General features: G+C 43.0%; 2 protein-coding genes across 7 annotated transcripts; one reads left to right on the forward strand and one right to left on the reverse strand.

Moving 5' to 3' along the window:
- The first annotated feature begins 959 nt into the window (after positions 1 to 959).
- gpx8 (glutathione peroxidase 8 (putative)) lies at positions 960 to 3595 on the forward strand. Its single transcript, XM_046872257.1, has 3 exons — positions 960 to 1431; positions 2514 to 2775; positions 3064 to 3595. The coding sequence occupies exons 1-3, from the start codon at positions 1225 to 1227 to the stop codon at positions 3225 to 3227; spliced, it is 633 nt and encodes a 210-aa protein (XP_046728213.1). The 5' UTR covers positions 960 to 1224; the 3' UTR covers positions 3228 to 3595.
- A 744-nt stretch (positions 3596 to 4339) lies between these two features.
- Positions 4340 to 14274, reverse strand: LOC124399511 (tripartite motif-containing protein 72-like). Of its 6 annotated transcripts, none has more exons than XM_046870461.1 (10): positions 14153 to 14274; positions 13171 to 13246; positions 12566 to 12670; positions 10575 to 10673; positions 9961 to 10089; positions 9507 to 9593; positions 9188 to 9250; positions 8644 to 9062; positions 8386 to 8558; positions 4340 to 5230 (listed from the first exon to the last, which is right to left on the reverse strand). In XM_046870461.1, exons 2-10 carry the CDS (start codon positions 13242 to 13244, stop codon positions 4886 to 4888), a joined length of 1494 nt encoding a protein of 497 aa, XP_046726417.1. In that variant the 5' UTR covers positions 13245 to 13246; positions 14153 to 14274; the 3' UTR covers positions 4340 to 4885. The 6 variants fall into 6 exon arrangements, with proteins under 6 accessions (XP_046726417.1, XP_046726415.1, XP_046726419.1 ...); XM_046870459.1 differs by having other exon boundaries at positions 10575 to 10676; XM_046870463.1 differs by having other exon boundaries at positions 9961 to 10062; positions 12566 to 12673.
- Between the last annotated feature and the right edge of the window lie 1050 nt (positions 14275 to 15324).

Below are 15324 nucleotides of genomic sequence, written 5' to 3' on the forward strand. Positions count from 1 at the left end.
ACACGTCCCGGCCACGCCCACTCACCTCTAACACACACACACACACACACACACACACACCCTGGCCACACCACTCACCACCTCTAACACACACACACACACACACACGTCCCGGCCACGCCCACTCACCACCTCTAACACACACACACACACACACACACGCCCGCCACGCCCACTCACCACCTCTAACACACACACACACACACACACACACACACACACGTCCCGCCACGCCCACTCACCACCTCTAACACACACACACACACACACACACACACACACACACACGCCCGCCACGCCCACTCACCACCTCTAACACACACACACACACACGTCCGCCACGCCCACTCACCTCTAACACACACACACACACACACACACACACACACACACCACACACACACACCCTGGCCACACCACTCACCACCTCACACACACACACACACACACACACACACACACACACACACACACGTCCTGGCCACACCCACTCACCACCTCTAAACACACACACACACACACACACACACACACACACACCCTGGCCACACCCACTCACCACCTCTAACACACACACACACACACACCCTGGCCACACCACTCACCACCTCTAACACACACTCACACGTCTCGGCCACGCCCACTCACCACCTCTAAAACACACACACACACACACACACACACACACACACACGCACGTCCCAGCCACACCCACTCACCACCTCTAACACACACTCACCATCTCTTAAGACACACACACACACACACACACACACGTGTAATAAATGGTTGGACAGAGTTCTTGAGTTTTTGTGTGTAAATGAAGTGAAGTCACTCAGAACTGTTTTATTTGGTATTTTTTACTTTTTCTTTAATAAAATATTAATTTCACAAATAAAATCTATTAAATACACACAACAAAAATATAATCCAGTGTGTAAAATACATTTATAATGAAAGTGTGAAAATTCTAAATAAAAGACTTGTTTTAATGAAATTAATATAAATATCAGTGTAAATAATTAAAAGGGAATAAAATGTAATAAAAATATCAGCAAGTAGAAAAAGGAATAAAAGAAAGTGTGTAAAAGGTTCAGGGTTTCAGCTGCTGAGTCTCCACGTGGCTTCTTCTCGTGCTGTAACCTGAGACCTGGTGTCCACCTCCTCCACACATCTCCACTCCTCCATCCCTCATCCCTCCATCTTCAGCTTCACTCCTCCAACATGGAGGCTCTGGGTGGATATCCGTCCAAACAGTCCAGTTCCAGAGCCCGGCTCGTGTCCCTCATCCTCACAGTGACCTTCTGCATCTCATCACTTTATCTCCTGCACGCAAAGCTCTCCAGGAACCACCACCACGCCGACTTTTACTCCTTCCAGGTGAAGGACACGAAGGGGAGAAGTGTCTCACTGGAGAAGTACCGGGGGAAGGTAAACATCTCCACACCACACTGCTCTACTGCTGCTCTACACTTTTAATAGTGAATTAAAGCGTTTTCCTTCTGCGCACACACACGCGCACACACACACACACACACTTCTGCAGGAATTCTCTTACTGCAGCCACGAAGTCACTTCCCCCCACGCGTGACTGTTGCTCCAATAGCTGACCGAGTTTCTACCTGAATTCCGTCATGTCCCGCCTCCTTCATCGTGATTCGCTATAAAGTCTGAGACTCAGCTCTCTGATTGGCTACTAGCAAGCGCCTTTGAACCTTTTAGCCAATCGTAGAGGCGCAGACGTGATTTTCAGAATCCGGATGGGAAACGTAATTCCTCAGATCTCCAGGTTTTCTTCTGAACATGAATGTGATAAAGTTTAAAATCAGTTCCTGGAGAAACGCTTTTTGGTGACACTTCGATAAAAAGGACCGTTTTAGTGAATAATTCTTATAATATTGCAACCACTGGAGGAACTGCAGAGAAGCCATGCTGGTTTCCTCCATGGAAGCTGCTGAGGTTCAGTGTTCATGAGGGAAATATTTATAGGAATAAAATAAATGTGGGAATGAGATGAATATCTCCTTTAGATCGGCTTTTATTTGGGGCAGAAACAGTTGTGTTGATTCTTCTTCTGGAACTTCATGTTCCTTCTGTGATAAACAAAATAAGTCCACCTGATAAGATTATTCTTACGGTCATTTACATTACAAGCAATAAACAGATCCTCAAAGGAACCAACGTTCCTCAAAAGCCTCCTCTTTTCTGTCCTGAAGATCGCAGAAGACTTAAAGTTCCAGCTTTACATCTGATTGTTATGTCACGCTGACGCTGGACTCCTTCTGTAAACTTAAATAAACATCTTCCAAAAAGAAATGACCTCCTGGTGACATGGAGACATGTTTTTGGATCAGTTTCAGAAAGAAATGTAAAGTATGAGAGCGTGTGGAGTTCAGAGCTGCTGTTATAGACAATTAACCAAAACTGACCAATCAGAATGCAGGATTCAGGAGCAGTGTGTTAGCAGTGTGTTAGCACTGGATGACGGTGTGACTGTGTGATGGTACTTTCAGGTGTCTCTGGTTGTAAATGTAGCGAGTCACAGTGAACACACTGAGCAGAACTACAGAGACCTGCAGGAGCTGCACCGGGCCCTGGGCTCCACCCACTTCACCGTCCTGGCCTTCCCGTGTGCCCAATACGGAGACACGGAACCGGGGATGGGCCGCGACGCAGAGGCCTTCGCCAGGTCCAACTACGCCGTCACGTTTCCCTTCTTCAACGTGATCAAAATCATGGGGTCAGAGGCAGAGCCAGCTTTCAGATTCCTCACAGGTAAAAACTGAATCCAGATACAACACAACCTGAAGAACACACACACACACACACACACACACACACACACACACACACACTGCAGGGAGGATGGTCTGATTTAGTGTTACAGTTCTTTAAAAGTGTCTTTAGAAGTTTTAGTACAGTCTGTATTTACACTTCAGTGTTGTGTTACTAATAAACATCAGTCTGGAGTGTGTGTGTGTGTGTGTGTGTGTGTGTGTTTTATGGTTGTGTTTGCGTTACCGTCGCTGGAGTGTTTACAGAATGTCTTTGACTGACACACAGAATCAGTTCAACAAATACCCAAGTGGAACTTCTGGAAGTTCCTGGTGAGTGCTGAGGGTCAGGTCCTGCATGTGTGGAAGCCGGAGGAACCGATGGAGGAAATCAGGAGGGAAGTGACGGCTCTCGTACGGGAAATCATACTGAAGAAGAGACACGAGCTCTGAGGGAGGTTCTGTATGCTGACGTGGAGATGTTCTGAAGGTTCTGAGAGGAACCAAGCATCACTGTGTGGTGCTGGGACAGAACAGAGAACTCTACATGTGGTACTGAAGTGTGTGTGTGTGTGTGTGTGTGTGTGTGTGTGTGTGTGTGTGTGTGTGTGTGTGTGTGTGTGTGTGTGTGTGTGGAAGGTGGATTTGTGAGAGTGAAGTGTGAAATCTCAGGGTGATCATCTGCAACCACTGATCACAAAGATCTCGAAATGTCTCATATTTAATGCAGTTTCTGTTGATCATTTTCATCTGATCTCGTGATCATCACACCTCCTCTCTGATCACAGATTTTTATTAATAAAAATACTTCATGAAAAATATCAAACAGCCAAACAGTTTGATCATAAACACCCCTACACCTGACCTCAGTGTCCTGATGGACGTGGCCACAGAGATGCAGCAGCTCACAGACTCCTCACATCTGCTTTAATGCTTTAACATCATTCCAGTGGAGTTTGTGTTTCTGCAAGACGCCGCTTTTACTGAAGTACGAGGTTCAGAATGAGCTCAGAACATCAGCGTGATGCGAGTTGTGCTTCAGTCCACAAAAACTCCACCTGACACACTGAGGTTCCAGACTACACTTCCCTCTCCATCACATACCTGCCCTCCATCACGCTCCAGTAATCACAGCCAGAAACCTCGTCTAAACCACTGCTGAACAGTAATGAAGGAAATCTCAGTAGTTTATTTGTGTATCTGTATTTTACTGAACTATTTTATTTAAGGAGATTTTTACTGTAACTTCACATTCACAATCAAATCTCTCACTTTTTACTACATTTAGTGAAATCACTCGTTTCTTTTTATTAATGAGGATAAAAACGTAACTGGTGAAACACGCAGCGAGTCACCAATCAGGATCGAGTTCACGCTCTGTTTTACACGTGTTCTGATCACCAACATACAGTTCAGCATCAGTTCAACATCAAGCAGAACATTTAGAGAGGAATAAATGATGAAGAAACTCCAGACTCGAACTCACCACCACACACGTGACCTCGTTTACACGTTTTTATTAAAAGGTTTTATATGAATAATAATTATAATAGAAATCAATCAGTGTTTGAGTCATTAAGATCATTCTATTAATAGATCAGTGTGCTGAGAGTCACATTCGAATCTTTACACAAAAACTGGTGATTAAGTGAAGAATCTTTACGTAATCACACACACAGCACTTAATCATTACAGACTACACCTTTCCTTCCTGGAGATAAAATGTTCTCCATAAACTACACTAACGGTTCTGTGGAAGATTCACTCCAAGCGTATGTCAGAAAAGTTCTCCATCACTACTACAGCTGCTGAGAAAAACATTCACATCATAAAGAAGGAAAAAAAATAACAATCGTACCTGATCCTGAAGAAGTAGCTGCTCCCCTCAACATTCAGTCATCAGGAGGATCTACTGTAGCTTAGCAACTCTACTGAACTAGCTAACAAATTTAACAAGCGAATTTACAAAACTCTTTCATCTGTACATCAGACGCATGTAACATGAAACACGAGTCTCATTCCAGGTTCACTCAAGGAGCTGGAAATTCTTCATGTTCCTCTGAGGAGTGAAGGTAAACTCTAACAGGTCAGATCTCACCTGTACACTGTGTTCAGCTCACAGTTTTAATCTGAAGGTCCATGGATTTCTCCACTGTGCGGAATATGGGGTAGATCTTGTCTCCAGGTCCCAGTTTCATGTCCTTGAAGGTGTAGATTTGATCTTTGGTGTCGACATTGTAAAAGGTCACCCACCTCTCGTCCACATCCACACAGACGCCCAACACCTGGGGCACGGAGTTGATGGAGAGACGCACCACGTGATTCTCCAGGGCTGAGAAGGAGAGCCAGAAGTGGAAGATGCACCAGTAGCCCTGAAACGGAGCGAAGGCGAAGCGACCGTTCCTCTCTGCCGAGCTCTTCATCACGCCAATCGTGAACTCCTTATTCACCTCCACCTGCAACACAACACTCACATTACAACGCTCTCCATCCTGAGGAGCAACAGTTCACCAAGACTTTTCAAAAAGGAACAGTGGTGATTAGTGGTGGAGAACAGTTATGTGTATAGGTGTGTACATGTATTTAAAGGTGTGTGTATCTGTGTGTACAGGTGTGTGTAGGTGTGTGTAGGTGTTTACATGTGTTTAAAGGTTTGTACAGGTGTGTACATGTGTGTAAAGGTAGCTATAGGTGTTTACAGGTGTATACATCTGTATAGGTGTGTGTGCAGGTATGTATATGTGTGTATAGTCGTGTGCAGGTGTGTACATGTGTGTATAGCCGTGTGCAGGTGTGTACATGTGTGTATAGGTGTGTGCAGGTGTGTATATGTGTGTACATGTGTGTGCAGGTGTGTATATGTGTGTACATGTGTGTATAGGTGTGTGCAGGTGTGTACATGTGTGTATAGGTGTGTGCAGGTGTGTACATGTGTGTATAGGTGTGTGCAGGTGTGTACATGTGTGTGTGTGTATAGTCGTGTGCAGGTTTGTACATGTGTGTATAATCGTGTGCAGGTGTGTATAGTCGTGTGCAGGTGTGTACATGTGTGTATAGTCGTGTGTGCAGGTGTATACGTGTGTATAGTGTGTGTGCAGGTGTGTACATGTGTGTGTGTGTGTATAGTCGTGTGCAGGTGTGTACATGTGTGTATAGTCGTGTGCAGGTGTGTACATGTGTGTATATATGTGTGTACAGGTGTATACATGTGTATATGTGTGTATAGGTGTGTGCAGGTGTGTACATGTGTATATAAGTGTGTGCAGGTGTATACGTGTGTGTGTGTATAATCGTGTACATGTGTGTACATGTGTATAATGTGTGCAGGTGTGTGTGTGTATATATATGTGTATATAAGTGTGTGCAGGTGTGTACATGTGTGTATATATGTGTATATAGTGTGTACAGGTGTGTACATGTGTATATATGTGTATATATATGTGTATATATATGTGTACATATGTGTATATATGTGTATAATCGTGTACATGTGTACATGTGTATATATGTGTATATAAGTGTGTGCAGGTGTATATGTGTACATATGTGTGTATATGTATATGTGTATAGTGTGCAGGTGTATACATGTGTATATAATCGTGTGCAGTGTGTACATATGTGTATAGTGTGTGTGCAGGTGTATATGTGTACATGTGTATATATATGTGTGTACAGGTGTACATGTGTATATGTGTACATATGTGTATATGTGTATATGTGTACATGTGTGTACATGTGTATATAGTGTGTGCAGGTGTGTACATGTGTGTATGTGTGTATAGTAGTGTGCAGGTGTGTACATGTGTATAATCGTGTGCAGGTGTGTATATATGTGTGTATAGGTGTGTGTACATGTGTGTATATATGTGTGTACATGTGTGTATAGTCGTGTGCAGGTGTGTACAGGTGTGTGTACATGTGTGTATAAGTGTGTGCAGGTGTACATGTGTACATGTGTGTATAGTCATGTGCATGTGTGTACATGTGTACATGTGTGTATAGGTGTGTGCAGGTGTGTACATGTGTGTATAGGTGTGTGCAGGTGTGTACAGGTGTATATGTGTGTGCAGGTGTGTACATGTGTGTATATGTGTGTGCAGGTGTGTACATGTGTATAGTCGTGCAGGTGTGTACAGTGTGTATAGTGTGTACATGTGTGCAGGTGTGTATAGTTGTGTGCAGGTGTGTACATGTGTGTATAGGTGTGTACATGTGTGTATAGTCATGTGCATGTGTACATGTGTGTGCAGGTGTGTACATGTGTGTATAGTCGTGTGCAGGTGTGTAGATGTGTGTATAGGTGTGTGCAGGTGTGTACGTGTGTATAGGTGTGTGCAGGTGTGTACATGTGTGTATAGTCCTGTGCAGGTGTGTATAGGTGTGTATAGTCGTGTGCAGGGGTGTACATGTGTGTATAGTCGTGTGCAGGTGTGTACATGTGTGTATAGTCGTGTGCAGGTGTGTACATGTGTGGATAGTCGTGTGCAGGTGTGTAAATGTGTGTATAGTTGTGTGCAGGTGTGTACATGTGTGTGCAGGTGTGTACATGTGTGTATAGTCGTGTGCAGGTGTGTAAATGTGTGTATAGTAGTGTGCAGGTGTGTACATGTGTGCAGGTGTGTACATGTGTGTATAGTCGTGCAGGTGTAAATGTGTGTATAGTAGTGTGCAGGTGTGTAAATGTGTGTATAGTCGTGTGCATGTGTGTACAGTCGTGCAGGTGTGTACATGTGTGTATAGTCGTGCAGGTGTGTACATGGGTGTATAGTCGTGCAGGTGTGTACATGTGTGTATAGTCGTGCATGTGTGTACATGTGTATAGTCGTGCAGGTGTGTACATGTGTATAGTCGTGTACAGGTGTGTATAGTGTACATGTGTGTATAATCGTGTGCAGGTGTACATGTGTATAGTCGGTGCAGGTGTGTACATGTGTGTATGTGTGTGTACATGTGTATGTGTGTACATGTGTGCAGGTGTGTACATGTGTGTATAGTGCAGGTGTGTAAATGTGTATAGTAGTGCAGGTGTGTACATGTGTGTGTATGTATATGTGTATAGTCGTGTGCAGGTGTGTATATGTGTGTGCAGGTGTGTAAATGTGTATAGTGTGTACATGTGTATATGTGTATAGTGTGCAGGTGTACATGTGTGTGCAGTGTGTACATGTGTGTATGTATAGTCGTGTGCAGGTGTACATGTGTGTGTACATGTGTGTATAGTCGTGTGCAGGTGTGTACATGTGTGTATAGTCGTGTGCAGGTGTGTACATGTGTGTATAGTCGTGTGCAGGTGTGTACATGTGTGTATAGTTGTGCAGGTGTGTACATGTGTGTATAGTCGTGTGCAGGTGTGTACATGTGTATAGTTGTGCAGGTGTGTACGTGTGTGTATAGTCGTGCAGGTGTGTACATGTGTGTATAGTTGTGCAGGTGTGTACGTGTGTGTATAGTCGTGTGCAGGTGTGTACATGTGTGTATAGTTGTGTGCAGGTGTGTACGTGTGTGTATAGTCGTGTGCAGGTGTGTACATGTGTGTATAGTCGTGTGCAGGTGTGTACATGTGTGTGCAGGTGTGTACATGTGTGTGTAGTGTGTGCAGGTGTGTACATACATGCCAATAATGTCGTCCTGAGCTGAAGCCGTCTTTGGCGATCACACACTCCCACCTGTCGAACCTCTGAGGTCCGGGCTGGACTTTGGATTTGCGGCCCATTCGCACTCGTTTCCCGCTCTGAGAGATGACGAGTGTACGGTGAGCCGTCTCAGGATCCAAAACCACGTCGGCTGCCAGGGGAGAAAATTAACCCATCAGTTCTCTGAGTTTATTTTCTCTCAGTACGAGAACTTCACCTCATGGTTCCTCTCTCACCTGCTGTGGGTTTTGTCCCTCCGATAATGTACGCTGGAAGACTCGGAGCGCTGCTGTCCTTTTTCACAGACTTTAGTTCTTCTCTCAGCAGCCGGTTCACTTCCTCCAGCTTCCTGATCACCTCCTTCAAATCAGCATTCTGCTTGTACACTTCCAGATCTTTGGTGACCTCCACCAGCTGGTGCTGCTCCATCTCCCTGCACCTGTAGTGATCCCTGGCATGCTTCTCACAAAAGGAACGAACACAAGTTAAGCACGACTTCCAGGCTTTAAATTTCCTCCCGCTGCACGCGTCACAGGCCACATCTTCAGCTCCGGCGTACTGAGCGCTCAGCCCCTGCTCTTTACTCGCGGAGAAACCGCTGGCTCCTGACGAGCTGGTGATCCCTGAGTCTCTGCTCAGCGCTGGAGATGGAGACCTGAAAACCCAAATCACACGAATCACTCGTTCACTGCAGAAGAGTTGGCTTTGTTTTATTTCTGTTCGATGGAAGTGAATGTATTTCAGATGAAGGAAAAGCCGAGTGAAGGTGTGAGGAATCACCTGGGGTTAAACTCGTGTGATCCACTGAGACTCGGAGGCCTTTCCATTGAGTTATTGCTTCTTCTGTACGAAATATAAATCCGTTAAGATTAATTGTGGTGTTTTTATAAACGGTGAATAGAACAGGAGTGTTTTCTCAGAGAGCAGCTTTGACTTCTGTCTCCTCTCAATAAAAACACAATCATAATTATTAAATTCTGTTTTTAATACAGTAAAATGTCACACACATCTGCTGAGGTAAATCAACTATAAAGCTCTAAATTCTATAACTGTGTGTGTCTGCTAGTGTGTGTGTTTCCTGGACAGAATGATATTTTACCTGCATTTAACCAGAGGGTCAAACGTGAACACAGCAGACTCCAAAGAGTTCACACTCATACGGGACTGGACGCTCGGAGACTTCGGCCTGGTCCAGAGAACACAAAGTGAACATTATGTAGAAACATCTGCATGACACTGGATTGTAATTGGTCAGCAGGTGGTGATTAGTGCTCTAAAACAGTGGTGCAGGTTTATATAATGCGCTCGTTCTGAGACGTTATTGTTTCTATAGTAACAGTTCATTCACATGTCATGTGAATTATGTCATTAAGAGGTTTTATGTTAACAAGGTGTTTATGTGAGATGAATGGAGGAAGTCTCCAGCGTCTAAGATTTATACCAGTCAGAGGTGAAGATGTAACTGTAACTCAGAGATCTGCTATACCGACTTTAACCAACAGGGGACGACAGATTACTGATTCACTTAACAGGTTTAAACTGTTCAGATTTACCTTCCATCGTCTTCCTTATCATCATCCTGACATTCAGGCACTGAATCAAAAGAGCGAACACTCACATCAGACCTCAGAGACCAGGTTCTGTTCAGGGGTGAGCTGAAGAAGAAGAAGTCAAAGGTCATTCTAAAAAAAAAAAAATACTGTCAAACAGACTAAAGTAGATTAAGTAAGATCACAAAACAAGGAAGGAAACATCTGAGCTACACCAAAACAATTAGAAACTAATCTGAACTCTAACCCAAACTCGAACTCTATCCCGAACTTGAACTCTAACCCAAACTCTAACCTGAACCCAAACCCAAACCCAAACCCGAACTCGAACTCGAACTCTAACCCAAACCTGAATGCTGCTCACTGAAAATGGAGAAACAAAGAACGTATATTTTTAGTGAGCAGCATTCAGGTTTGGGTTAGAGTTCGAGTTCGAGTTCGGGTTTGAGTTTGAGTTTGTGTGTGTGTGTAGTAGCCATGTTAAAAGGGTATGCTGAAGTTGTTGCTGAGATGAAATCTGAATCCCAGTACAAACACGATTAAACATTTCCTAACGTTTTTTTGTTTGTTTGTGTAAATCAGATCAGAGTGTAAATTCTCCTGTTCAAATGTTTTACCGTCCTGGTTCTGTAGATCTTTTGAAGTTAACAGCTGCATCTAAAGATCTGGAGCTGGCTCTGGTCTCGCTGCTATTAGGCTGAGAGCCGAACATCATCCTGCTTCAGAGGGGAAAAGTGTCCACATTACAGCAGGTCAAGTGTGGATAAATATCTCCTGTTCATCTAACTCCACATGGAGTTCACCTGAGTTCCACCCTGGACCTCCAGTGTAATTTAGCTAAAGTAAGTCACGTCTGACTAAGACTTTATTGCCATCAGAATTTTTTGAATTTCTGCCATGACACTTTTTTCCCCATAACAATGAACAAAGAGAATCTCCAGGAAAACCTAATCTTTTCATATGTGCGTGTAAGAGTGTGTGTGTGTGTGTGTGTGTGTGTGTGTGTGTGTTCTACACCACACCCTGTAGACTCCACCTCTCTGAGTCTGGAGGACCAATCATAGCAGTGCTGGAATGCAGCCACACATATTGTTCCTAAATCCAGTCTCTCCACACTGTTTACTGAACACTTCATGGAGACGTGAGTGTGTGTTCATGAAAAAAAAAACATTGGTGATTATACTATACTACCTCAAATATACAACCCACACACACACCTCAGATCATGGACTAGAGTATGGACAGGAATGAATGTGTAGAAGCAGCAGTCAGGATTCTGTAGATCAGCGTGTAAATGCACACAATCCAGTCATTATAGTTACAGACATCAGGAGACTCTCAGTGTCGGTCTCAAGTCTGGATAAATGTGGAGGTTTGTGTTATGAAGGAGATCCAGAGTAAAACATGTGCCAAATCAAATATGTGGATCAGGAATCAGAATTTCATACCAGTTCAGTCAAAGCTCGAGTTAACAACGACCACCACAGGTATCATTAACCAACAGGGTACCGGTGTAAACTGGGCTGCTGTTGACTGAAGGAGGAGAAGGAGAGGAGGAAGACGTCTACAGAGACAGCAGGGAAAGGAGAAGTGGAGGAGAGTGGAGGTTCAGGTTGGCAGATGGTGGTAGATTTTGCTAAAAGGATGGAAATGGCAGTGGTGAACACGTATTTTAAGAAGAAGGAGGATCATAGGGTGACGTATAAGAGTGGAGGAAGGTGCACACAGGTGGACTATGTTCTATGTAGGAGATGCAACCTGAAGAAGATTGGACACTGTAAGGTGTTGGTGGGGGACAGTGTAGCTAGACAGCATCGAATGGTGGTCTGTAGGATGGTTTTGGAGGTGAAGAAGAAGAGCAGGAGAGTGAGGATTGAAAGAAGAATAAGATGGTGGAGACTGAAGGAGGAAGACTGTAGTGTGAGATTCAGGGAAGAGGTCAGACAGGAGCTCGGTGGTGGTGAAGAGGTGCTGGATGATTGTGGAACTACTGCAGGAGTGATGAGGGAGACAGTTAGAAAGGTACTTGGTGTAACATCTGGAAATAGAAAGGAAGATAAAGAGACGTTGTGGTGGAATGAGGAAGTGCAGGAGAGCAGAAGGAGAAAGAGGTTGGAGAAACAGAATTGGGATCGACAGAGTGATGAGAAAAGTAGGCAGGAGAACAAGGAGATGCAGCAGCAGGTGAAGAGGGATGTGGTGAAGGAAAAGGCATATGAGGAGCTGTAGGAGAAGTTGGACACTGAGGAAGGAGAAAAGGATTTGTAGTGATTGTTCAGGCAGAGGAACCGAGCTGGGAAGGATGTGCTGCAAGTTAGAGCAGTAAGGGATGGAGATGGAAATGTGTTGACTAGTGAGGAGAGTGTGTTGAGAAGATGGAGGGAGTATTTTGAGCAGCTGATGAACGAAAGAAGGTTGGATGGTGTGGAGATGTGAAGCAGGATGTAGATAGGATTAGTAAGGAGGAAGTGAGAGCAGCGATTAAGAGGATGAAGAGTGGAAAGTCGGTAGAGAACAGAGTAGTATGAAGGTGGATGATCCGCTTTGGTGACCTCTAACGGGAGCAGCCGAAAGAAGAAGAAGAAGAATCTAAAGGCAGATGATTTACCTTTTCAATTGTGTAGATCTTTTGAAGTTAACAGCTGCATCTAAAGATCTGGAGCTGGCTCTGGCTTGGGTCTCACTGCTCTCAGGCTGAGACCTGCACATCATCCTGCTTCAGAGAAGAAAAGGGTTCAAGTTACATCAAGAACAGTCTGGATAAATCTCATGTCCCTCTAATGCCACATGGAGCTGAGCAGCAGATGAGTTTTAGTGTCAGATGTTTGCTTGAGTTCCACCATGAAGCTACAGTGTAATGTAAAACACTCAAAGTGAGTCTCATCAAACCTCTTCCATCTCAAGATTTTCAGTGAATGTCCTGATGTGGGATTTACTGACATCTACAGTGTGTGTTGCATAAGTATTTGCCCCCCTGCATCTTCCTAAGAGTAACTCATGTGAGGTGATGAATTTTTAGACATGAGTGAATATAAATCTGTAACTTCAGTCTCTCCACGTTTACAGAACACTATATGAAGATGCGAGTGTGTGTTAATGGAAAACATGGAGTTTAATTTCTCAGTTCATTAGCTCTAAATTTCGCACACAAAACATCTCTCAGTTCATGGACGTCATGACGACGTGCTGTGTGTGGAGGTGAAAGTGTCTCACCTCGCGTCTGGGTCTGTGTCTGGGTTTGTGTCTGGGTCTGTGTCTGGGTCTGTGTCTGGGTCTGGTGGATCCATGTCTGCAAAATAAAAAACAATTTTATAAACTTTTTATTTTATACATTTATTCATCTTCATTTATTCAGTGCAGAATTATTTACACACACACACACACACACACACACACACACACACACACACACACACACACACACACAGACATGTGCACTTCCACATTATCCCTTGCCAAAGACACCAAAATCCTCAAAAGAATTTTCATTAAACTTTTTTCCTATTTTTATAGAAACAGACCCAAAAGTGAAGTAACTTTAATCAAATAACTATAATAATTAATACAATTATTAAAAAAAAAGTAAAATGTTTTAGAATTAAAGATAATAAAGAGCAAAATTATTTTTAAATCCATTAAAATTAATAGAAATAAGCATTATATATTTGAGATAGAAATATACAAATAATATATAAAAAGTTAATCATGAATAAAATAATAATAAAAATAGGAAAATGAGTAACTAAAGCTAATTTTAAATACAAACAAATAAATGAATAAATAAATCAATTCGTGTGAAGTAAAAGTGTGGAATTAAAGGTTAAATTCCACTTTACTGAAAGTATGAGATTTCCCCCCCTCTCTCTTTCTCCCCCCCCCCTCTCTCTCCCTCTCTCTTTCTGTTTCTCTTTTCTTTTATATCTTTCATACACTCTAAAAAATGAGCACATATATAAGTATAGACTTTTTTATATACTACATAGGGTTCTTCTCTTCCTATATAATCTGAAGGCTGAAGGAGTCTCTCCGTCTCTCAGGCCTGTAGATGTGATGTACAGATAACGAGGTAATGAAGTAACAAGTTATAGTTTATGAGTTGATGAAAATGAGGTGAAAACGAGACGCTCAAAATCTCAGATTTGAAATGAAACACTTTCCCTGGTCAGGAATAAAATGTTGTGAAGTTCGCTCCTACCGTGTTTCAGTAGCTCTCAAGTGGAGGTGTTTATAATCTCTGCGGCTTTTGCCTTTTGTTTGCGTGCCATGCGAGAAGCAGGAGGAGGAGGAGGAGGAGAAGGAGTGAGAGTCCATCACTTTTCCTGTTCAGCAGGAATGCAGCTCTGCAGGTCTCACTGCAGCGATAACATTTCTACACACTCAAACCCAGGGTACATTTAAATACCGTCTCAGGAAAAGTGTTCAGGTTTTCTGTTGACTTGTTGATGACATTTATTTAAAGTACACTGGTCCCCCGGAACATCGAGGGGGTTACGGTCTAAGACCTCTGTGAGTTCCGAAAACCAGTGAATTTTGGATGCAGCCCCTATGGTACCTTAGTGAATTCATATAGACATGATGTCACTTCAATACAATAATGTTTTAAAATGTTCAAAAATTTGTTATTAAAAACAGTTTATAATGTTATTCCTAACGTTACTGAACTTTCTGTCCCACTGCAGATTACTGTGCACCACAGTAACCCACCAGCGATTACACTTTTATCCATTTAGTTTTACTTTCCGGTCATTTCCTGTTCTCACTTACATTATAGCATCTATAAACACTTGTTCCCTTAGCAGTCGCTCATTTAAAGATTTAAAGCTTGTTATATCATATTACTGAGTATAATATTATAATAAGACTGAACAAACACGTCCATCCATTGGTCCATCGGTCCTCCATTCACTCTTATACTTTATCTCTGTGTGAGGTTTGGAGCAGCAGTTGTAGAGGTAACAAGTTGTATATAAAATGCCTGTATTTTATTTTTAACTATTCAGTCAGTTTTGCTCTACAAACTTCAGTGACATGTGACCATAGTATAACGTGATAATCCATGGCAAGGTGTGAGGCATTTCACCATTTTAATGCTCTCCACTTCACCTCAGGATGTTCTCCACCTCCAGGTCTACACTAACATCCTGTAACACCTCACACCTTCACCTACATTATATCTCTTATATGTCCTGAAGGTCTGTTAATTTCAAAAACAAAAGGGCACAGTTTTTTTTTTTTTTATATAAGATCTCATGTCAGGTTCCTCAGGTTCCTCAGTAGGTTGCAGTAAGGAGCTGAAGCTCTGACCAGAACATTGACTTGCACATGCTTTTAAAATAAAAGTCGTTAGCACATGATTTCAATACATAA

The sequence above is a fragment of the Silurus meridionalis genome, chromosome 17, assembly GCF_014805685.1.
Source record: "Silurus meridionalis isolate SWU-2019-XX chromosome 17, ASM1480568v1, whole genome shotgun sequence".
Taxonomy (NCBI): Eukaryota; Metazoa; Chordata; class Actinopteri; order Siluriformes; family Siluridae; genus Silurus; species Silurus meridionalis.